Source organism: Blennius ocellaris (genome assembly GCF_963422515.1).
Source record: "Blennius ocellaris genome assembly, chromosome: 7".
In the NCBI taxonomy this organism is placed as follows: domain Eukaryota; kingdom Metazoa; phylum Chordata; class Actinopteri; order Blenniiformes; family Blenniidae; genus Blennius; species Blennius ocellaris.
Genome location: NC_137656.1, coordinates 26,789,584 through 26,814,358, shown reverse-complemented (window position 1 = coordinate 26,814,358; position 24,775 = coordinate 26,789,584). Strand labels below are relative to the sequence as shown.

General features: G+C 44.1%; 2 protein-coding genes across 2 annotated transcripts; one reads left to right on the top strand and one right to left on the bottom strand.

Moving 5' to 3' along the window:
- Positions 1–349: 349 nt before the first annotated feature.
- Positions 350–14,176, top strand: upb1 (ureidopropionase, beta). Its single transcript, XM_080499241.1, has 10 exons — positions 350–492; positions 1,628–1,799; positions 4,568–4,655; positions 4,741–4,835; positions 4,913–5,071; positions 5,173–5,342; positions 9,344–9,425; positions 11,547–11,589; positions 12,001–12,155; positions 12,446–14,176. Exons 1-10 carry the CDS (start codon positions 389–391, stop codon positions 12,527–12,529), a joined length of 1,152 nt encoding a protein of 383 aa, XP_080355367.1. The 5' UTR covers positions 350–388; the 3' UTR covers positions 12,530–14,176.
- Positions 14,155–23,953, bottom strand: gucd1 (guanylyl cyclase domain containing 1). Its single transcript, XM_080499242.1, has 6 exons — positions 23,632–23,953; positions 23,455–23,539; positions 22,660–22,825; positions 18,814–18,905; positions 18,476–18,717; positions 14,155–14,292 (listed from the first exon to the last, which is right to left on the bottom strand). Exons 1-6 carry the CDS (start codon positions 23,636–23,638, stop codon positions 14,201–14,203), a joined length of 684 nt encoding a protein of 227 aa, XP_080355368.1. The 5' UTR covers positions 23,639–23,953; the 3' UTR covers positions 14,155–14,200.
- Positions 23,954–24,775: the final 822 nt, after the last annotated feature.

Genomic DNA, 24,775 nt, shown 5'->3' with positions numbered 1-24,775 from the left:
TCTGTATTCATTTGTATTCGGAAAGAAAAAGACCGACAATAGTGCTGCAAGTCTTGTTCAAGACAAGTCCAGTAAAATTTCAAACTCTTATAATAGAAAAACGTTTTTTTTTTTTGGAGCACAAAATGTGTTGGAAGTTTGTCTGGAAAAGCATTCAAACGGTCATAAGTTTACCAGCAAGCTAGAAAAGTTAGTGTGTAACATTGACATTCAGAGTAAACATGGACAGACAGACGTTGGAGGAGTGGGAGGACACATCAGGCCAACCAATGACCAGCTGCTCTTTCAACAACCACTGCACATTATATAAGAGTGAGAGTGAAGAAAACAGAGACTCTGAGCTCTGCTGCTGCTGCAAAGCTGCAAACCACCTAAACACTCTGCAGGGATGTCGGCATGTGAGTTTGAGTCGCTGGAGAAAAGTCTGGAGTGTCATCTGCCTGCAGCCGAGCTGAGGGAGGTCAGACGCATCCTGTTCGGGAAGGAGACACAGTGAGCAGCAGATGAAACATCCTCAACATCGTGTCTGAGCCTGCACTTCAGCTTAGAGAGTCATCATCAGATTTGTGTGGAACTGCAGGGTTTGTTTGCCCTCTGTGTAGACTTATAGGTTCACTGTTGCTCGGCTATGTATTGTCTGGCTTGGGCTGTGTTGAGCAGATATTTTACTGAGCAGTAAATTCAAACAGAAGATTACAGGACCTGCAAAGGACTTGGCCTGACAAAGGTCATCCTGCAAGTCCAGAGTGAGGGCATACCACTATTTCCGTTGTTCCTATTCTTAGGTATATGTATTTTAATGTGGGCCTCACCGGACGTGTGCACCCCTTCAGGCTTTTGTGTCCTCAAAGTGTACTTGCAGGCTGGGTTCTCTCTCTCTCTCTCTCTCTCTCTCTCTCTCTCTCTCTCTCTCTCTCTCTCTCTCTCTCTCTCTCTCTCTCTCTCTCTCTCTCTCTCTCTCTCTCTCTCTCTCTCTCTCTCTCTCTCTCTCTCTCTCTCTCTCTCTCTCTCTCTCTCTCTCTCTCTCTCACACACACACACACACACACACACTGTCTCTGCTTTATCTTTGCATTTTAATTGCAAGGCTCTTATCTATTTTACGGTCTTGTTTATCACTCTGTATTTACTAAACTGAAATAGAATGTTGTCAAAATGGTGCTATATAAGTAAGGTTGTCAAGTGTCAAAAGACTTGGCCTGAAAAATGCAAGGCAGCAAGTCTCCACCGAAGGTCACCGGAAGATCCCTGTTGTGGATACCAACTTCATCTCGACTGAGCTGGAGTTTCCTTATATATAGGTGTAATACATCTCACAGAGTCAACTATGTATAAACCAAGTCAAATCACGCTGCCCAACAGACACACATCTCTTTTTGTCACGAGAGACACACCATATTTTTCTTGCTGGTAAATAATTGCTTTGCTGAATGGACTTCGATCAGTTCAACAGGACTGCAGCAGTGTGTGTGTGTGTGTGTGTGTGTGTGTGTGTGTGTGTGTGTGTGTGTGTGTGTGTGTGTGTGTGTGTGTGTGTGTGTGTGTGTGTGTGTGTGTGTGTGTGTGTGTGTGTGTGTGTGTGTGTGTGTGTGTGTGTGTGAAGCAGTAATCCTCACATGTCTTCTAGGACGTTGGACCTGCCAACCTGTGCAGTGGAAGCAGCTGCTGAGCGTGACTTTGAGCTGAAGGGTCACCGGTTTGATGCCGTACAGGAGCAGCTCCGCCCCCCCCGGAGGACCCGGGTGGGACTCGTCCAGAACCACATTGTGCTGCCCACTGATGCTCCGGTCCTGGACCAGGTCAGGATCAGGCCAGAAAGTTCAAATCTAACTTTTTAGTTTGACTTCATCCAACATGATTGTTTGGGTCGACGGTAACCATGTATGATCACTTGCAGCTGTTCTTTGTTTAAAATCATTTCTTATGCGTTTTCAACAATTACGAAACACTCTTATGATAAAGCCTTTCCTTTTGCAGGACACCAGCAGTCATCAGGGCAACGCTTAAACAATGTCAATTATTTTACAACTCTCACACCAACAAGAATTTGTTGATTCATTTTTTTCTTTTCTTCTTCAACAACACCTGTGTGTTGAAATTCTTAGGTCTTAAATATTTCAATCTGAGCACAATATAAGGTTGCTGTTACCACTACAAATATTCAGTCAAACATTGGTTATTGAACTTGTTTTGCACCTGGAAGTTGTTGAAAACCAGTTTAACTTCCCCATGAAGACCATTAGGAAGCCCTGACTCTCAACATGAGGCCTGTTGGAGCTCCATTTGTAACAACGAGCCAAATTCTTATAAAACATAATGCAATAAAAGCAAAAAGGTACTCTGTGTGTCACTGGCCGATAATGTTAAAAGATTTAATAAGATATTTTAATATGATCCCCTCCTGTCGTGTTCTGGTCAAATCCAACCGATTTCAACTTAAAACACTCATAAATATTGTGTTTTACATCTGATTGCCTCAAGGCTTTATGATATCCTCCACACTATGCACTTGAACATATAAAAGTGGTGATCACCTCTTTCATTGAATTTTGAGTGTTTTAATCAACCTTGTTACACCGATAGTGTTCCCAGTCAAAAGTGACCGCCATAGGAAATGAATGGGCAGCCCTATTATCTTCATCCATAGTGATCCTCCTCATGATTCCTGCTGATACAATGTATCATATCTTCACACAGACTTCACAGCTGTCTGTTATGTGAACCATCTCTTTCCCACACTTTGTAACCACCTGAACCACACCTTCCACACTAAACAATGTAATATCTTCACACAGACTAGAAGGAGTCTGTTATGTGCACCTCGCCTTCCAGACTCATCAACATCTTCACACAGACCTCATATATATAGCTTGATGTTTGCTTTGCAATCCTTTTACTCTGAGCACAATGAGGAGGCGACTGACCAAGCGGTTCTCTGTGGAAGACGTTCTGGTCCAGCTTTTTGGACATGATGAAGAGGACACTGAAATTGAACCAGAGATAGAGGAGGATGTCTCGGAAGTGGAGGACAACACAGTTTTTGATCCAGACTTTGAGGAGACTGAACAGTCAACAGATGGAGAGGAAGAGGCACCTGAGGAACAGGCACCTGAGGAGACATTCCAGTCCCAGAGGACACTTGCTCTGGTCTTCATCCCCCCAGGACAGAGGAAGTAGAGCGAGAGTGGAAAACATCATAAAGATGACGCCAGGGCCAACACAGTATGCAACATCTCATGTGGATGACATCAAGTCCAGCTTCCAACTCTTTTTACCAGAGTCCGTTGAGGGAATTCTACTGGAGAGGACAAACCTGGAGGGGAAGCGTGTGGTTGGGGACACCTGGAGAGAAATGGACCTGGTAGACCTCCAAATCTATATCAGTCTGTTGATTTTAGCAGGAGTATATTGCTCAAACTATGAGGCTACAAAAAAGTCTGTGGGGTGCAGAGTCCGGCAGGCCTTTATTCCAGGCAACTATTTCAGTTTCATGTCCCTTCAAAAATTATTGTGTGAAGCCCCAGCACCAACTACTGCCCTGGCTGATCTCCCCCAACAAGGACATGGGCAGGAAATGGAAGCACTGTGAGCTCTGAGCCCCCAGAGACAACAACACAAGCCTGAGATGCTGCAAATGTGATGCTTATGTTTGCATGGCCCACTCTGACCTGAGTGTCACATGACACACACACACACACACACACACAAACAAATTTACATTACATTCACTGTATTACATTAATTTTGTAATACATTTTCGGTGCCGATTTGTATTTTCACTGCAGTTATTTTATGTCTAATTCTATACATTTATGTTAAACACAACTTTGAGACATTGTTCACAGCTAAAGAATGTTTGCATAACAATTTGGAAATGAAAAATGTTTTTTTTTGTGCTAATTTAAGAGTAGTTAAAACAGACAGGTCAATTTTGAGCGGGAACGCTAAAGTAAGGGGCGGGAGGTGAACACGACCGGAGGGTTAATATGTCTAGTGCTTGTACATTATTTTGTACTGATGAGTAGAGAAATCCATTACAAATCACAGGGAATAGAAGAATACAAATGACTTGGGCAACAGTAATAATACCATAAACTGAATATATGAACAAATTGTACAAACTTTTAGAACTCATTCTTTCAGTGTTTTACAAAATCAAAGCAGTTCAACTTCAACTTCAAATTGAATTCATTGACTCACTTAATGACGTATTAAAATGATTACAATATCAGGGGTAAAATATTTTGCCTGCCTCATAATGTAATATTAAAAACATTTTAAGTTTTGGAGCCAGTGTCTTGTTACGTTATTAACCAGTTATTACATTTTGGGCTTTATTACATTATATTTGAGAACAATTCAGGTGGTTGTTACATATCGAGCTCAAACAAGGCCTTTTAAAACCCTGTTGGCTCTATTTATTGCACAAGCACATATTGATATGAAATCAATAAAGTTGTTCACAAGCTGAGAGCAGGTGACTTCACATGACTTGTGAGAGTCCGTGTAGTGAACTAATATATTCAACCACTTGCTTGCAGTAAAGCTCTCCCCCCTCCTCTGACAGGTCAATGCTGTGCACAGCAGGGTGGCAGAGATAGTGGAGGTAGCAGCCATGTGTGGTGTGAACATCATCTGCTTCCAGGAGACCTGGAGTAAGTGTGTCCATCAGCCACGTCCACAAACGTGACGAGTCTACGAGTAAAACACACACGGTTCTTCCTCTGTGGTCCCTCTCAGCGATGCCGTTTGCTTTCTGCACCCGTGAGAAAGACCCGTGGACGGAGTTTGCAGAGTCAGCCGATGAAGGAAACACCACGCGATTCTGCCAGGGGGTGAGGTCTTCTGCTGGTTCTTCTCACTTCACGGGATTCTCTGTGTGGCACTGCAGCTCGGTGGTTTGTGTCAACAGCTGGCCAAGAAGTACAACATGGTGGTGATTTCTCCAATCTTGGAGAGGGAGGAGCTGCACGGCACTCTGTGGAACACAGCGGTGGTCATTTCCAACTCTGGGACTGTGTTGGGGAAGAGCAGGAAGAACCATATTCCCAGAGTGGGAGACTTCAACGAGGTCAGTGGGGAAAAGATGGGACATTGGAAAACAGTGATGACGAACTCATTTCAGCAAAAAGGTGGAGAAGATGGGGGTTCACTGCGTTTCAATCGTCACAGTCTACATATTACATGGAGGGCGACACCGGCCACACCGTGTTCCAGACGCAGTTTGGGAAGGTCGCCGTGAATATCTGCTACGGCCGCCATCATCCTCTCAACTGGTTCATGTTCAGCCTGAATGGAGCCGAGATCATCTTCAACCCATCCGCCACCGTGGGAAACCTCAGGTGAGAAGCAGAGGAGTCGCTGAAGCCTGCCTGCTGGTTCCAAGTGGTGAAGATCTCATCAGTGAACATTCTTCCTGACATAACCTGAGCCTTTAAAGGTCAGGGGTCACAATGTATGTCTCTCAACATTATGAAGTCAGCATGACAGTGATACATGGAGAGAGAGGAATTCCTCATTTCCTTCAGCTTTAAACCATGAAGTGCTCATAAAACCTCTATTTCTGAGTGTCCTTGCTTTGCATCAGTCGTCACTAACACCTTTGCACAGTACACCAGATAAAGATATTCTTCATTTTACCAAGCGACCAAAGACTCCTCAGATCTTCTTCCATGTTTAGGGTTTGTTTTTGACAGAGAAACAACGGGAGTGTTGTTAAAAAATCTTATCTATGCTCTGAATACTTTGTGCTACATGTTTTTATGTGTCCTGTGAGCCACCACCCACAGAGGCTACGGTAGGGGTCGGGTGCAGTGTGGATTGGGTGGCAGTCGACTGCAGGGGTCTTGACGACCTGATCCCCGGACACAGAATCTGGTTTTCGGGACATGGAATGTGACCTCGCTGGGGGGAAGGAGCCCGAGCTTGTGGGGGAGGCTGAGAGATACCGTCTAGATATAGTCGGACTCACCTCCACACACAGCGTGGTCACTGGAACCCAGCTCCTCCACAGGGGCTGGACACTCCACTTCTCTGGAGTTTGCTCACAGTGAGAGGTGGTGGGCTGGCGTGGGCTTGCTTATTGCCATGTGTTGGAGTTCCAGTGAATGAGAGGGTCGCGTCCCTACGCTTTCGAATAAGGGACAGGTCTCTGACTGTTGTCTCTGCTTATGGACCGAACAGCGGTTCAAAGTACCCGACCTTCTTGGAGACCCTGGGAGGGGTGTTGGATAGTGCTACAACTGGGGACTCCATTGTTCTACTGGAGGACGTCAACACTTACTTGGGCAATGACAGCGAGACTTTGAAGGGGGTGATTGGGAGGAACGGCCTCCCCGATCTGAACCCGAGCGGTGTTCTGCTATTGTGCCAGTCACAGTTGGTCCATAACGAACACCACGTTCGAGCACAGGGGTGTCCATAAGTGCACATGGCACCAGGACATCCTAGGCCGGAGGTCAATGATAGACTTTGTGGTCGTGTCATCTGATCTCTGGCCGCGTGTCTTGGACACTCGGGTAAAGAGAGGGGCAGAGCTGTCAACTGATCACCACCTACCTGGTGGTGAGTTGGATGTGTTGGACCGGGAGGAGGCCAGATAGACTTGGCAGGCCCAAACGTGTTATGAGGGTCTGCTGGGAACGCCTGGCCAAGCCCTCTGTCAATGCAGTTTTCAACTCCCACCTCCAGAAAAGCTTCTCACGGATCTGAAGGGCTGGAGACATTGAGTCCAAGTAGACCATGTTCTCCACTTCCATTGTCGAAGCTGCTGCAGAACTGTGGCCGCAGGGTCTCTGGCGCCTGTCGTGGCAGCAACCCCCGAACCCGGTGGTGGAAACCGCAAGAAAGGGATGCCATCAAGCTGAAGGAGACCTATTGGGCGTTGTTAGCTCATAGGACTCCCGAGGCAGTACCGGCCGGCCAAGCGAGCCGCAGCCCGGGCCGTGGTGGAGGCAAAAACTCGGGTCTGGGAGGAGTTCGGGGAGGCCATGGAGAAGGACTATCGGTTCACCCTGAGGAAATTTTGGCAAACCATCCGGCACCTCAGGAGGGTGAAGCAGTTCTCCAGTAACACTGTTTACAGTGGAAGTGGGGAGCTGTTGACCTCAACTGGGGACATTGTTGGACGGTGGAAGGAATACTTCGAGGACCTCCTCAATCCCGCCACCACGTCTTCCATAGAGGAAGCAGAGGCTGGGTTCTCAGAGGTGGACTCGTCCATTTCCCAAGCTGAAGTCACCGAGGTAGTTGCTAAGTTTCTTGGTGGCAAGGCACCAGGAGTGGATGAGATTCGCCCAGAGTTCCTTAAGTCTCTGGATGTGCAGGGACTGTCGTGGCTGACTCGTCTCTACAACATCACGTGGCGGGCGGGGACAGTACCTCTGGACTGGCAGACCGGGGTGGTGGTCCCTCTTTTTAAGAAGGGGGATTGGAGGGTGTGTTCTAACTACATAGGGGATCACACTCCTGACGCCTCCCTGGGAAAGTCTATTCCAGGGTACTGGAGAGGAGGATCCAGCCGTTAGTTGAACCTTGGATCCAAGAGGAACAATGCCGTTTTCGTCCTGGTCATTGAACACTGGACCAGCTCTAGACCCTCCACCAGGTTCTCCTGATGGTGGAACACTGGACCAGCTCTATACCCTCCACCAGGTGCTCAAGGGTTCATGGGAGTTCACCCAGCCAGTCCACATGTGTTTTGTGGATCTGGAGAAGGTGTTCGACCGCGTCCCCCGAGATGTCCTGTGGGGGGTGCTCCAGGAGTATGGAGTACCGGGCCCTTTGTTAAGGGCTGTTCGGTCCCTGTACGCCCAGAGTAGGAGTCTGGTTCACATTGCCAGCAGTAAATTGGACCTGTTCCCAGTGCACGTTGGCCTCCGGCAGGGGTGTCATTTGTCACCGGTTCTGTTCATTACCTACATGGACAGAATCTCTAGGCACAGCCAGGGGCCGGAGGGGGTCCGGTTTGGGGACCGCAGGATCTCATCTCTGCTTTTTGCAGATGATGTGGTTCTGTTGGCTCCATCGAACCAGGACCTTCAGCATGCACTGGCATGGTTCACAGCTGAGTGTGAATCAATTGGGATGAGGATCAGCACCTCTAATCCCAGGCCATGGTTCTTGACCGGAAAAAGGTGACTTGCCCCCTTCAGGTCAGTGGAGTGCCCTTGTTCCAAGTGGAGGAGTTCCAGTATCTCAGGGTCTTGTTCACGAGTGGGGGGAAGATGGAGCGTGAGATCGACAGGCGGATCGGTGCAGCATCTGCAGTTATGCAGACGTTGTATCGGTCCGTCGTGGTGAAGAAGGAGCTGAGCCAAAAGACGAAGCTCTCGATTTACCGGTCGATCTTCATTCCTCCCCTCACCTATGGTCATGAACTATGGGTCATGACCGAAAGAAGGAGATCCCTGATACAAGCAGCTGAAATCAGCTTCTTCCGTAGGGTGGCTGGGCGTACCCTTAGAGATAGGGGGAGGAGCTCAGTCACCCTTAGAGATAGGGTGAGGAGCTCAGCCACCCTTAGAGATAGGGTGAGGAGCTCAGTCACCCTTAGAGATAGGGTGAGGAGCTCAGTCACCCTGAGAGATAGGGTGAGGAGCTCAGTCACCCTTAGAGATAGGGTGAGGAGCTCAGTCACCCTTAGAGATAGGGTGAGGAGCTCAGTCACCCTGAGAGATAGGGTGAGGAGCTCAGTCACCCTTAGAGATAGGGTGAGGAGCTCAGTCACCCTTAGAGATAGGGTGAGGAGCTCAGTCACCCTTAGAGATAGGGTGAGGAGCTCAGTCACCAGGGAGGAGCTCGTAGTAGAGCCGCTGCTCCTCCACATCGAGAGGAGCCAGCTGAGGTGGCTCGGGCACCTGTTTCGGATGGACGGCTCCCCAGGGAGGTGTTCCGGGCATGTCCCTCTGGTAGGAGGCCTCGGGGCAGACCTGGGACACGCTGGAGGGACCATGTCTCTTGGCTGGCCTGGGAACTACCGGAAGACCTGGAGGAAGTGTCTGGGATGAGGGAAGTCTGGGCAGCTCTGCTGGGACTGCTGCCTCCGCGACCCGGCCCCGGATAAGCGGCAGAAAATGGATAGATGCTTTTGAGTATATCACAACTTTTAACTGATATATTACATGATTAAGTTCTGTTGTTTGTTGCATGTACAATGACAATAAATTCATTGATTCAACACTAGTTAGTTAAAACGTGTTCAATACACTGTTTGCATTTGTACAACAATAAGAAAAACATTGTCAACGTCACAAAAATGCAGTGATTCAGTAAATATGACTGAATGGGTCATAAATCACAGAACAGTCATGATTGGCCATGTAATCTTCTTCTCTTCTTCCAGTGAGCCCATGTGGCCAATCGAGGCCAGAAACGCAGCGATAGCCAACCACTGCTTCACATGTGCCATCAACCGTGTTGGAACGGTAAGTCCACTGCCATGGAACAAACATGTCTGATCACTGATAATATCAAAGATACCATAATCCGACAATGAGGATGTGTTTAATGTATTCATCTAAAATGTTCAGGATGAATTCCTGTTAGTTGAATGTTATGAATCATGTTGCAATAAACTGGAACTCAAGGACTTGGTTCTTTATAAAAAGTGACACAGGAACAGAAATGCTGCATAAACACATGAGTGTAGAAACCACACGTATGAGACACTTTTTATTCATCTTCAGTCCACAAAAAGCAGACAATAAATGTGAGAGTTCACCTAAAATAATGTATAATAACATGAAAACTTGCAGATGAAGGCAGAAATCCTGAGTTATTCTTTCTCCCAGAGCTCAATTCAAACATTTAATAAACCAGCATGTGACCATCTAATGGAGATCTGATCAGTGTGTCCACTCACGAGCATCACACACGCATCCTTTAAAGAGGCCATATTGTTTTTATTTTTCCACAGTGAAAAGAATAAACTTAAAATAAAATAAAATACAATGAAATTAAATTAAATTAAATGAAAAACAATTAACAGAGTAGAGGCATATAGGCTAAGCCTGATCATCTTAACTATGTTTAATGAACACATAGACAGGTCAAAGTCCAGAAAAAAACCCAAAACAAAACAAAAGAAGACAAAAGAAAAAGAACATAAAAAATACAAAAAAGGAAATAAGCTATTTACACACACACACACACACACACACACACACACACACACACACACACACACACACACACACACACACACACACACACACACACACACACACACATACATATACAAATATTTACATACATATACACACACAAACATACATATATACACATATATACATACACCTACAGACAGACATACATACATACATATATGCACAATGATACATTTCCTATATATACCTACACATATACGTATATATATGTGTGAACCAACTATGTACTTGTAGTTTATACGGCGGGGAGGTGGAGAGGTGGGGGAGGTGGAGAGGTGGGGGAGAGGGAGAGGTGGGGGAGGGGTGTAATAGATAAGAGTTTCCTCTCATGTGGTCAATCCATTTTTTCCTTACTTTACATTTTTCTGATTCAAGTTGTAGTGAGAAAGTGAGCTTCTCCAAACTATAGATATTTTGCATAACCTCAATCCAATCTTCCTTTGTAGGCGCCTCCTTCTTTAGCCACTTCTTAGTGATGGTTTTCTTTCCTGCCACCAGCATTATTCTGTATAGATATTTGTCACCTGTACTTGTTATTCCCTGGCAGGCCTTCCAAAGGTATATATCCTAAAAAGAAGATGAGAGTTTGGTTTTCAAAATCTTCTCCATATTTTCCTTCATGTCATGCCAACATGTTGTAACACAGGGGCAATCCCGAAATATATAAAAGTGAGTAGCTTTATTTTCACCACATCGTCTCCAACATCTTGACATTTCTGCTGAGCTGGTGAAATAAAGTATCTCACTATGGTCTGCCAACCGTATTCCCTCCATGAGAGGGAGCATAACCCTTCCATTGTTGCTCACAGACCATCTCCCATTCTTCCTCTAATATCGTGATTCCAACCTCTTTCTCCCACTTTTCTTTTATATATATAGTATTGTCACTTTTGTAATTTTCTACTGCTTTATACATTTTTGTGATCAATTTCTTGCCCGGATCCGATTCAAATGCCAAAATAAAAACCTTGCTGATTAGCCCCGCCCACAGCCCTTGCTGATTAGCCCCGCCCACAGCTCTTGCTGATTTGCATCGTATTGCTTTGGTCTTTTCCAGATGGCTTGACTCCTCCAGTAAATGTAATGACAAAAAGCAAATGGAAAAGACAAAGACAAAACAGGAAAAGCTTTGACAACATGGAATAAGCAAAGACAATATAGAAAAAAATATGGCTACTTTTGTATATTTTTTTTTATTATTGATTCTCTTTATATTTCCACATTTATTTCCTTTTAATTTTGGCCCTCCTGTGATTCCATAGTTCAAACCAGTTTTTTTTTTTTTTTTATGATTTTGTTGGTGGAAAAATAATGTTTACTTCTGTGACGTGCTTTGGGTTGTTATGCACTGGAATCATTCTAAAACGCAACTTCCTGCAGGAGCACTTCAAGAGTGAATTTACGTCTGGCGACGGAAAGAAAGGTAAGAGGTTATTCACTTATAAGCTCATCTCAATCTGAATTAGTTAAGTTATTTGTTAAGATGATCTGGAAGTCACTGAGAAGTGAACTGTGCCTGTTTTGTTCTTTTATGAAATGAAATACACATTTCCCATTCGTATCTCGTGTGTGTGGCCTTCTAATCTCTTGATCTCAGGCAAATAGTTGTGACTTTCTTTTGTTTCCTATATGGGCTCAAATTGGTGGATATATTTGGCCGCTGAAAATGTCAATGAAATAAGCTTCTTCCGAGTACTACGTCACTGGAAATACATCAAGAAACCAGGTTACAGTTGGATGTGTTTCTTTAGATCAGATGTCGTGACAATAAGCTGCTCAGAACTCTGTTTCTTTGGAGTTTGGGTTCATGTTTTCTTCTGCCGTGTCTCTGCAGCTCATCATGACTTTGGACATTTCTACGGGTCCAGTTACGTGGCTGCTCCTGACGGCAGCCGCACGCCGGGCCTGTCCAGGACCCGGGACGGGCTCCTGGTGGTCGAGATGGATCTCAACCTGAACCGACAAGTCAGCGACAAGTGGAGCTTCAAGGTACATTGACCTTTGTACTTCCATTAAGGCTTCTTGATCACATTCATTCTCAACAATTACAAAGAGGAAAGAAAAAAAAAAAAGAGGACCTGTTTCTTAGCACAATTTCCTCCCTCTCATTTCAGTGGGAATGTATGAAGTATAATATTCGAGTAAAGTATGTCTTTGTCATGGTGGGAGGAAATCAGCTGCTGTCATATCAAGGCACAGCCACTTGGTGGCGGTATACTGAACTTTAGTTTTAATTGGCTCATGCTAATGGGACTTGTTTGCTGTGCTTCCCTGTGCAGATGACCGGGCGCTACGCCGAGTATGCAGAGGAGCTGACGGCGGCCGTGAGACACGACTTCAAACCCCAAATAGTCAAAGAGTAACAGACCATCCAGTCATCAACTCCCCTTTTACAAGATCGAGGAAGAACGACTCACTGCAACATCTCATGGCTCTTTGAGCCGCAGCTTTGTTCAATTGTTCTGCTACATTTAGATTATTTCTCTTTTTGTTTTCCACTACTTGCCAAACCTTTGAGCTTGATCGATGTCAGAGTGTTTCGGTGTTATGTTGATGTGGTTGCCACTTTCTTTATAGGGGGAAGTTGTCAGCCCAATTTCTACAAGTTGAAATGTTTCAGAGTAATATTTCTGTGATTTGTTAACATACTGGTAGTAAATCAACAAAGTACATTGAATTATGTATTTGTAATTGTCATTAGAAAAACAAGCAGCACCCTCTAGTGGTCCTCTACTTGAATGGTTGCTGTGTGAACAGGACCGTGACCACACTCTTTGTTTCAAGTTATGATAACTCACAGTCCACAACTGTTCACATTCTGGTAGAAGAAGAGAAAAACTGTAGCTGGAGGCTCTGTTCAAATGTTTTATTCACAACATACACTTTACTAATACACATGTGCATTCCAATGTGACCAAGTACAACAGCTCTGGAACTAAATTCTGCTTTCACAAAGCACTCTGGAGGTTTCAGCTGAGTGAGGCGTTCCTAATATTCATGAGTAGAAACACGTCCAGTTCAGTCTACACACATAATACTCACAATATGGCTCCAATATTAAAACCTCACGAGCCAAACTGGTCAAGAATCCCTTTATAAAGGCAGACCTGCTGCTCCGGATCACATTAGAAATGGACAAGTGTGCCTAATAAAGTGGCTGGTGAGGGGACAGGAGATACAGTTCTATGTTCAATACAAAATACAGTTTGAGCTATAGTAAAAACTTTCTTTCCAAGTTGAAGCACAGCCAGAGAGAAATGACATTTCAATATACTCAAAAATAAAAATATTTTTTTTTTATTTAAATAACAATTATGCCTGCTTTGAAAAGTGTAGTGCAAAAAGATAATACCAAATTAAACATGAGGAAATCACTGCGACCACGTCACCCGATTCGGTTCCACCAGAAAAAGCAAAAGTGTTGAACTGTTCATGTGCTTCCTGGCAGAAAGATCGAACTCCGTAGCTTCACTACGGAGCGTTGCATTGAACTGTCACTTAATTACCTGAGTCTCTCGAAACACCACCGCGTCCTGTGTTCTCTGTTTGAAAGAATCATCAGGAGCTGAAACCATGAAAGTCTCTTCCCGAAACCACGTGAAAGGCAGGTGGAGGTGAAGACGCAGACCAGCAGCCGTGCGCTCGTCCAGGATTCCCATCAGCCCTCAATCACATGCAGTATTTCATCGTGATCCCTGCTTGCACATATTTCATCCAGGTTCCTCTCCTCGGCCCACGAGCCTCCACAGTCCGTAAAATTCAAATAGAAAGTCCACTTGAACAATCTGCTCATTAAAAAAAAAAAAAAAAAAATTCCTTCCAAGTCGTAGTAACGTTGGCGTACATTTCTACATGTATGTGAAAGAACTGTGCAGCCACCCCCATGGGTTTGTCAGTGTGTGTGTGTGTGTGTGTGTGTGTGGGGGGGGGGGGTATTTCATGGTGATCCCGGGGGGGGGGGGGCATCAGAGAGAGACGGCCTGCAGCATGAGGATGTTACTAAAAGGAGCGAATACCAATCCACCGACTGTCCATCAACTCTCCTTAAAGACCAACAGGATGTCCTCGTCTGTCCCATAGCTCCGCCGAGCCTCCTCGAAGTTCCCCACGCTGGTGCAGCACACCCCTGAACACACACACACACACACACACACACACACACACACACACACACACGTCAAAACTGAACTAAACACTCCTGCACTGAAAGAAATCTGTATGTGACTTATATCCAAAATGAATTATTTAACTACTTATGAGCCACGAGGGAGAGCCTGGATTTTTTTTTTGTGCCTTTTTAAAAGCACATATTTTATTCGGCCTCATTTTGAGTTTTATGCTGAAAGTATTCACAGTGAGAATGATGAGAAGACTCCTATATCTTTAACTCAACCAAAGCAACATGGTTCTATCAAACACCCAACCTTGTCTGCCAATAGTTTCCCTCGCCAGTAACAGCTCCCACTAACCATCCTCCTACACTCCTCCAACACCGAAACCTCAAGCTGCTGTACCTCCACCAGCCCTACTAAACCTCAAGCTGCTGTACCTCCACCAGCCCTACTAAACCTCAAGCTGCTGTACCTCCACCAGCCCTACTAAACCTCAAGCTGCTGTACCTCCACCAGCCCTACTAAACCTCAAGCTGCTGTACCTCCACCAGCCCTACTAAACCTCAAGCTGCTGTACCTCCACCAGCCCTACTAAACCTCAAGCTGCTGTACCTCCACCAGCCCTACTAAACCTCCACCAGCCCTACTAAACCTCCACCAGCCCTACTAAACCTCCACCAGCCCTACTAAACCTCCACCAGCCCTACTAAACCTCAAGCTTCTGTACCTCCACCAGCCCTACTAAACCTCAAGCTGCTGTACCTCCACCAGCCCTACTAAACCTCAAGCTGCTGTACCTCCACCAACCCTACTAAACCTCAAGCGTCTGTACCTCCACCAGCCCTACTAAACCTCAAGCGTCTGTACCTCCACCAGCCCTACTAAACCTCAAGCTGCTGTACCTCCTCCAGCCCTACTAAACCTCAAGCTGCTGTACCTCCACCAGCCCTACTAAACCTCAAGCTTCTGTACCTCCACCAGCCCCACTAAACCTCAAGCTTCTGTACCTCCACCAGCCCTACTAAACCTCAAGCTTCTGTACCTCCACCAGCCCTACTAAACCTCAAGCTGCTGTACCTCCACCAGCCCTACTAAACCTCAAGCTTCTGTACCTCCACCAGCCCTACTAAACCTCAAGCTGCTGTACCTCCACCAGCCCTACTAAACCTCAAGCTGCTGTACCTCCACCAGCCCTACTAAACCTCAAGCTGCTGTACCTCCACCAGCCCTACTAAACCTCCACCAGCCCTACTAAACCTCCACCAGCCCTACTAAACCTCAAGCTGCTGTACCTCCACCAGCCCTACTAAACCTCAAGCTGCTGTACCTCCACCAGCCCTACTAAACCTCCACCAGCCCTACTAAACCTCAAGCTTCTGTACCTCCACCAGCCCTACTAAACCTCAAGCTGCTGTACCTCCACCAGCACTACTAAACCTCAAGCTGCTGTACCTCCACCAGCCCTACTAAACCTCAAGCTGCTGTACCTCCACCAACCCTACTAAACCTCAAGCGTCTGTACCTCCACCAGCCCTACTAAACCTCAAGCGTCTGTACCTCCACCAGCCCTACTAAACCTCAAGCTGCTGTACCTCCACCAGCCCTACTAAACCTCAAGCTGCTGTACCTCCACCAGCCCTACTAAACCTCAAGCTTCTGTACCTCCACCAGCCCTACTAAACCTCAAGCTGCTGTACCTCCACCAGCTCTACTAAACCGCAAGCTTCTGTACCTCCACCAGCCCTACTAAACCTCAAGCTGCTGTACCTCCACCAGCCCCACTAAACCTCAAGCTGCTGTACCTCCACCAGCCCTACTAAACCTCAAGTAATCTGAAGTTGCGTCTGTGGATCTCGTGTTTTGGATCGAATGAAGAACTTTTCAGATTGGAAATATTTTCATTGGAAAACTTTTCAGATTCTTAGCAAGTTTGCTCACTGCAGTAGCAGCACCGCCACGCGTAACTGGATAGCTTTGCGTGTTGCTCCTTTTGGGTTTAGAACCACTCATTTCACCGCAGCTGTAATCCGCCGTTCAAAACACGACTCCAAAACAGAACGTAGTGTTTACAGGCATAGCTTTACAGTTCCACCGGGAGACCAATCGTGTGACTTTATCCTACATCGTCAACACCGGAAGTCCTATGTATATTTTTGACCGAGCAGATTTGGTCACATTTTCAGTTGACCCAAAATAAAATCATAAAACCAAACTTCATGAATGCTTTTTGTGACAAAGAAGTATGTGTTCCAATCACTCTATCGCAGAAAAAACGAGAGTTGTAGAAATGATTGGAAACTCGTGACATTGTGTTCTTCACAAGTGTATGCAAACTTTTGACCACAGCTGAATCACTCAAACAGCACTACTGTATAAATAAACAATCCACGTCACCCACAAGCAGTGCACCTCGCCACCACCAGCTCTTTACATCTCCTTTTTGACAATTATTTATTCTCCACGCCCTTTTGTTGGTGCAGGAATTGTTTCGCCAGGTTTGGTCCTACATTAACAAAGAAGTCCTTACATTTATTCACCACCAAGTCCACATGATGGATCTTTATATCATTTTCAATAAAGTAATTTGGGAAATTGTCCTTACTGGGAACAGTTCTAATAATACTTCCTAAAACATTCCAAATACTTTAAAAAAAATTTCATTATTTAATAGTATTTTATTGTAATAGTCCCTCTTACATGTTCTCATTATATTAGTTGGTTTACTTTTAGATGTCTTGTTTATATTTTGCCTCAAGGTTTTTATGTTTTAGAAAATCTCTATATAATGTATTTTTCTTTTTACATGCATTTATTAACTCCTTTTTGATGTATTGATTATCATTATGCCTTCCTTACCTACTTCATTGTTTGATTGGGAAATGTTTATCATAAAGTAGCTTTTATATATTAAAAAAGTATCATAAGCATAATCAATATATTTTTCTCTATAAATTGCTTCCCAGTTAAATGACTACAAATCATTCTTTAGTTTATCCGTTCCGACTCGCCTGTAGTGAAGTTTAATGCCTTTCTGAGCATTTCTGTAGTTGATATCATTTATTAGTCCACTCACTATGGCATTGGCTAAAACATTAATAAATATATTATCAATTCATATTGCAGAATGAGTAGTGAACCTGCTGGGTCAAGGGATTTTGGGAAATAAATTCCGGCTGTGCAGTATGTTTACGAATTCTCTGTCTTTGGTGTTTGTTAGGATTCTGCAAATTGATGTTAAAATCTCCACAGACAAACATAACCTGATATATATTCCTCCGACCATTCATTAAAAGGCTTTCTTCTTCTTCATATCAATTTCAATAGTGATAGATTCTAATATATTATCCACCACTGTTGACGTACAGTATCTTCCACCACGTTGAACTGAAAGATTCCTGTCCGTGAACAAAGCCACACCACCTCCGCTCTTTATTCTGTTAGTTTCTGTGCACCATTTCAAATATCCTTCAATACAACATTTTTAAAAAAAAAATCACTGTCCCCATCACTATTTAACCACGCTTCTGAAATTGCAATAATATTCAAATGACATTTGAACTGGCCGAGAAAGAGTTTGATGATTTTAAAGTTGGCGATAAGGGCTTCTACTGTTGAGGTGGATCATTGACAAACTGTTCTCAGTGTTGATGACATTGTTAAATTGTTCCCGAGTATAATAGTTACAGTTTTCTATGATGTATGAAAAAAGTTATCAGGATCAATTCCCTTGGCATGAGGATGGTGCTCTGTGTGTTGAAAAAAGTTATGTACCAAACGGTTTTGTTCAGTAATTGTAAATATTGCCACAAGAAATGGAGAGTTCCATCATGCTTGGTAATTAAGGATACAGCATATAGTGTTATTTGGTGTGCTGCTGCGAGGATGGATAATAATTTGAACGTGTCTCAGGTATGCAATATCTCCTTTTGCTCTGGCAACTCTTAGTTCAGGCAGCAGTTCTTTCCTCCTCACCGCATCTGTGTCGCCCTCGTTCATCAAGATTTTGGAGCCTTTTAATCTCCTGGTACTCTGCAAAATGGTGTCTTTGTCCTTATGCCTAAGAAACGTTATCACAATGGGTCTGGGCCCATCACCTCCTGGCTTCCCTGTGCGGTGGGCTCTTGCTATTTCAATATCCTGCTGCAACTGTTCTTAACCCTTTAAGCATGCAAGTTCAGGACATTTCCAAGTACTCACGGTCAGAGTAGGCGGGGTTGTTGTAGAAGATGCAGCCGGTGGTCCGGTTGAAGCCGCACACGACCACGAAGTGGCCCTGGTACTCCGGCTTCCTGCAGAAGCACTTCTGGCCCACAGGCAGGAAGCAGCAGTATTTGACGGGGAGCGAGCAGAGCTCACAGGTCAGGACCACGGCGTTAACAAGAACGATGGCCACGTGACCCTGCTCCAGGTGGGACTGGATTTCCTGAACCGTCACCGAACTGCAGGGGGAAAACCACACACACACACACACACACAGGCTTCTAGATCGACTCTGCAAGAGGTGAAAGTTGTGAATCGGTTGATGATTAACTCACCATTTCCTCACCACCACACCTTTGCTCTCCGCTTTAAGGAAGAGCTCATTCACTCGGTCTTCTTCTGTGTCAAAATGCTTCTTATAGAAGGACTGCAAGCAACAGTGAAAGATCAGAGATGTGATCACAAGCACACAGCTTTCAATCCCGTGAGAGACTTAAACGCTCCCACAGACTGCGATTTTCACAATCTTAGAAGTTCGCAGCGAGCCGCACTGCCTGGACACTGTACAATCATACACAAATATTTACAACAGTGCATTAAAAACAGTAAAAACGACACAAGACAGTGTGATTGGCATCAGAGGGGATATGCAGTTTTGAAAAGATGAGTTTTGAGTTCTGATTTGAAGTGGGGAAAAGAGTCCAGGTTTCTCAGTTAAGGAGGCAATCAGTTCCAGAGACGTCTGTCCCCATCATCCTCGTCCTCTGTGAAGAGGCTGTGTACTAGGATGGTGGCAGGGTGGGGGGTGAGGGAGGGGCGGAGACGATTGATGTTTCGTAGGTGGAAGTCGGCAGACTACAAAATCATGTTAGTGTCTCGATAGAGCTGCTCAGGCTGGTTTAATCTAGAAAATCATGTTACTGTCTAGATAGAGCTGCTCAGGCTGGTTTAATCTAGAAAATCATGTTACTGTCTAGATAGAGCTGCTGAGGCTGGTTTAATCTAGAAAATCATGTTACTGTCTCGATAGAGCTGCTCAGGCTGGTTTAATCTAGAAAATCATGTTACTGTCTAGATAGAGCTGCTGAGGCTGGTTTAATCTAGAAAATCATGTTACTGTCTCGATAGAGCTGCTCAGGCTGGTTTAATCTAGAAAATCATGTTACTGTCTAGATAGAACTGCTCAGGCTGGTTTAATCTAGAAAATCATGTTACTGTCTAGATAGAACTGCTCAGGCTGGTTTAATCTAGAAAATCATGTTACTGTCTAGATAGAGCTGCTCGGGCTGGTTTAATCTCATAACAGTTGGAAAATATTTGGATCAGTGTGATTACTGTAAAAAAATATATGTAGCACTAACAAGGGTATTGTATGTATCTCCCCACCCAGTCTATCTCTCCGTCTTTCCTCTCCTCTCACCCCAACCGGTCAACAGAATGCCGCCACCTCTGAGTCTGGTTTCTACAAAAGGTTTCTTCAAGTTATGAGTTTTTCCTTTCCACAGTTGCAAACAACCCTGCTTGCTCATGTGGATATGTTGGGCTTTTCTATTTTCTCTGTTAAAAGCACCTAGGAATGACTGTGTTGTATTTAAAAATGTTTTTTTAATTAAAAAAAAAAGAAATACAGATAGTGGTGTACTCGCTCATCCCTAGTGAAAACATTGCCATTCAAGCAGGATAAAAAATTAAGAACTGCAATAAAGAATTCAAAAGCTCAGATAATAAATTGTTTCAATAAATTGAATTTAAAAAAAAAAAAGGGGGGGGGGGAAAGGAAGTCGGCAGACTGGGTAATGTCATTGGTGTGAGAGTGAAAAGATCGAGTGCTGTCGAGGATGACACCCAGACTTTTAACCTGGGGGGAGGGTGAAACGGAGGATTTATCAATGGTGAACCAGGTTTTTTGTTTTTTTCCCCAGAAAATTTTAATCGTGATTACGATTTTGGCTCCAAACGATCTCAAAAGGGGAAACGATTATGTGGTGTATTTCCAGTACACCTCCATTGTGAGGCTTCCTCCACTGTCAGACAGGAAATGATGACACGTTTGACCCGAACACGCCTGCGCAAGCTACATAGCGATAAGTTGCGACTTTTAAAATTCCCGAAAAAGTTATGAATGTATGGTTTCTTGCGCCTGCTCGCCGTTGACATACCTGCCGTAAACTAAACAAATATTGATCATGATAATAACAACGTGTTACACCAGTGGTTTAGGTTACGTGTCATTTTAAAGCTCAGTAATGCTAACGGTGGCTATCTATAAAGCACCGTAGGATTAACTTTTGTCAGTACATGACGTAAAGTAACTGTTCGTATATCCGATGGGTGAAACAGTTTGTAAAGAGTACAGCAAGAGATAAACCCTCCATGCAGTAGCTAATGCATTGCAATGAAGTAGAAAAGGTGATTTTCTCAGCTTGTGAAGGTTTTACAGAAGCGTGGTTCTCACAGGATGGCCAAAGTACCAACATAAAATGTAAAGCAATATGATGCACTACTGTAGTTTATATTAGTATCTAAAGTTATTTATTTATTGTTTTCAAAAGATTGAGCAGTACAACAGTTTATCTTTTACTACTACCATATTTTCCGCACTATAAGGTGCACCAGATTATAAGGCGCATCTACATTGATTGGCATAATTTACAACTTTGTTCATATATAAGGCACACCGCATTATAAGGTGCATGGAATAGACCAGTGGTCATAACCTTTATAGCTCAAAGCCATTAGGTTACATTTTCCACTGATTCTAACACCCAGAGAGGTGCACGCACTTTATTTTGATAGTCCTACCTGCAGCCTATGCCAGGACGACACTACACACAAAACCTTCTTCACTGCTGGTTGACAACTTACAACTACCGGTAATAAACTAAACTACATGAACTAAGCAACAAAAACACAACACAACACAATTATTACCGACACCACAAACCAAATAGAACCCCCAATAATTGCATTTAAAACACCACAAACAGAAACTCCCATAATTCATTGCAGCAATCGGCTGCACTGAGGAGCTCAGGATGCAAGGCATGATGGGAATTCATGTTTTGTGTTGTTGGAGGTTATTGTGGGTTGTTGTTGGGCTTGGTGTTGTGTTGATTGTGTTTATGTGTTTTTGTTCCCCAGTTCAGGGAGTAATTATTTCATCTAGTTTATTTTGGTTTGTTAGAATGTTGGTGTGCAACCATGAGTGCTGAAGGTGTTGTGTGGAGTGTCGTCCGCTCTGAAGATCAGGTTGAGAAGTTAGAGTTGTCAAAATAAAAGCTTCTGGTTGTTCAGCTGTCAAATAGCAGTCTAGAGTAGAGCAATTCTTCCATATATAAGGCGCACTGGCAGCTTTTGAGAAAATGTAAAGTATTTAGGTGCCTTATAGTGCAAAAAATACAGTACATTACAAGATATTTATATATTTTAACAGGAGAGACTTTTTTTTAAACATGTTCAATAAATGCTGTTCCAAATTCAAAGACATAACCGTGTAAATAATCGTGATTTCAATGTTGCCCACAATAATCGTGATTAGGATTTTTGCCATAATGGAGCAGCCCTATTAGTGTGGGAGGTGGGTGGGTTAGGGTTTACCTCTGTGGTAGAATGGCTGTCGTCTGCGTAGCAATGGAAATGTATGTTAAATTTGTATAAGATAGTAAAGAGGGGAAGGAGGTAAATGGTGAAGAGGAAGGGACTCAGCAGCGGAGAAAGCAGTGGATTTACAGGATTTAAGCTGAGTGAATTGAGTGAGAGAATAACACGTCGTAAACAAGAGGAATGGAATATTTGCTGTTGTAGCATTTATGTGTTTGAGAGAAATCTCAAAAATAGGAGGAGGAGGAGGAGAATATGGACCCATGGCTTGGAAAGAGGCCAACTTGGGATGATCATTTTGCAAAGGGAACATGAAGCAAGTACTTTTTAGCATCTACTAGCATTTTACGTCAACACTTACTGTTATGGTCTTTCATTTTCCAACAAAATACTACACTATACATAACAAATCCTTCACAGCAGCAGTCACCATCACCCCAAATATCTGACACTATCTGAATTCAATCGCAGGTTGTCTTTCGTGACAAGACCTAAGGTTTTGCTCAGATTCTCCCACGATTGTTGTCTTTTGTCTGCGGCAGATGGAAATCAGTGTGTAGGGGCCTTCAGTGAGAGCTCACCTGATTTTTAAAGCCTTTATCCACTCCCAAAGTCTGCGTGCAGAAGCGGTGTTTGATTCCTAGATGACTCATGAGGTAGGCCAGGTCAATAGTCCACACGCTCTCTGTGAGCTTCAGATCCCAGCACGCTCTCTGAAAGTCCTCATCACCGATAGGTTGGACGTACCTGCAAAATCAGACACAAAGTCAATCCCTGAAGGACAACAAGAGCCCGATCATGCTACGCTGTAAACAAATAAATGCAGAAAAGAGTGGGAAAAGTTACTTTAATCTACACACATACTCTGTCAGGTTTTTAACATCACATTTACACCACAATCAGATTGACATTTAAAGAGGAACTACGTAGTTTAGTGTTAAAATGCAGCTGAAACATAACTTTGAAGTACTTGTACTCCAAGAGGACGAGGATCTGACATCTCAAAGGAGAAAACAGACTCAAGAAACAACAGAAATACAGAAATAGATCATAAAGTGATGTGACATGAGAGCAACAACTTAACCAGAGGATAGCGCAACACATATGACAGCAAAACACAAAATGACCCCAAAGAGGAACAAACTGACAGGTAGGGGTTGACCACAACAAAAAGTAGTAGTTCTTCAACCTGACAATGTGCTTTCAGCTACTTGTTTTAATCTGAGAGTTTTACTTTCAGCTTAAGGAGGTTAAGATCGACTTTCGTATGCTTCGACACAGTATTGGGAACATGGGTGTTTTCAGGACACTGAGGATGATCTCTGCTTTAACGATTTCAACGTTGACAGACTCGAAGTACTTTGTCGTGCACCTACTTGAGGACCATCTTGGAGCAGGCTAAGCCACAGTCCCAGTGGTACAGCTGCCGGATCACAGGCACATTCAGCAGGACGGCATCCTCTGAGAAGAGCCCACAAGTTAAAGTCCAAACATTCACTTTTAAACCATTGTTAGCTCACGCCGAGCTACTTACTACACATCAGCACACTCACCTGTCATTCTGTTGTGTGATGTTCGTTTGAGGCGGACGGCAGCTAACTCTTTACGAGCTGGTCAGCGCTGTTTAGCACCCTGGTTGAGGGGTTTGTGTTTCCTCATCGATACGAAGTTAAGGAAAACTAGCCTCCCAGCAGCTAGTTCTCGTTAGCCTCCAGGCTAACTGTGTTTACTAGTCTGTCAGCACGTCCGCTGTTTATCCGGAGAGACCACACCCGCAGCGCGTGCAACAATTAAGGCATACAGTTATCATCTGGAATGGAAGATGTGAAAAATCAAGAGAGAAAGGTCGTTTTCAGCGAGCGAGTTTTTAGATGCACTCGCTTGCCCCGAGAGGCTCCTCTTCAGGTGTTGTTTGTTAGCTCTGAGATGCTGCTTTTGTTGTCGTTCCAAAGTTACATCGCCGCCCTGCGGCGAGGAGGGCGCACTGCAGCGCTAGCACCGGTTCACACCAACGATCATTCAGTCCTTATTCAGTCTGTGTTTATTGCAGTGGCGGCTGATGATACATGTCTAAGGTGGGGCTCTTCATTATTATTCAATTTCAGGTAATGTTAACTTAATTTAAATACAGCGCGTTTATAAACCACATTACAACATTAGGGCTCTTTTATTTTTTTAGATTCAGAGAGGCCCCCAGTGACGAAATATTATAGTCCTTTTAAACAGCTCGTGAATAGAGAGCACTTGTTAAGATGACTCGTTTATTAACACTTGATTATTAACGAATACAAGCAGAAGCATCATTAGTCCCTTTTAGAAAATGAATGTGTTTTGGGGCTGATTTACTTGAGATGACAGTTAGTCTGAGTTTAGGGAAAACAAAAGGTATATTTTTAAACAACAACACATTAATTCATCTTTCAAAGCATTTTAGAATGCTTTGAAAGAAACCTCAAAAAATAATTGCATAATACACTATGTATTTTTTAAGTTGGTGAAAAACCTCACACACACACACACACTCTAAATGTATGTTTATGGATGGTTGGAGGAAACTTGAGTACCCAGAGAAACTCCTTGGAAAAAGAAAATAATCACAGATTATGTGTGAACGGTTCCATCACACTCCACAGTGTGCAGAAACTCCTCAGTTCACCTCAGAAGACCAACATGAAGCCAACAGTGGTTACATCATTT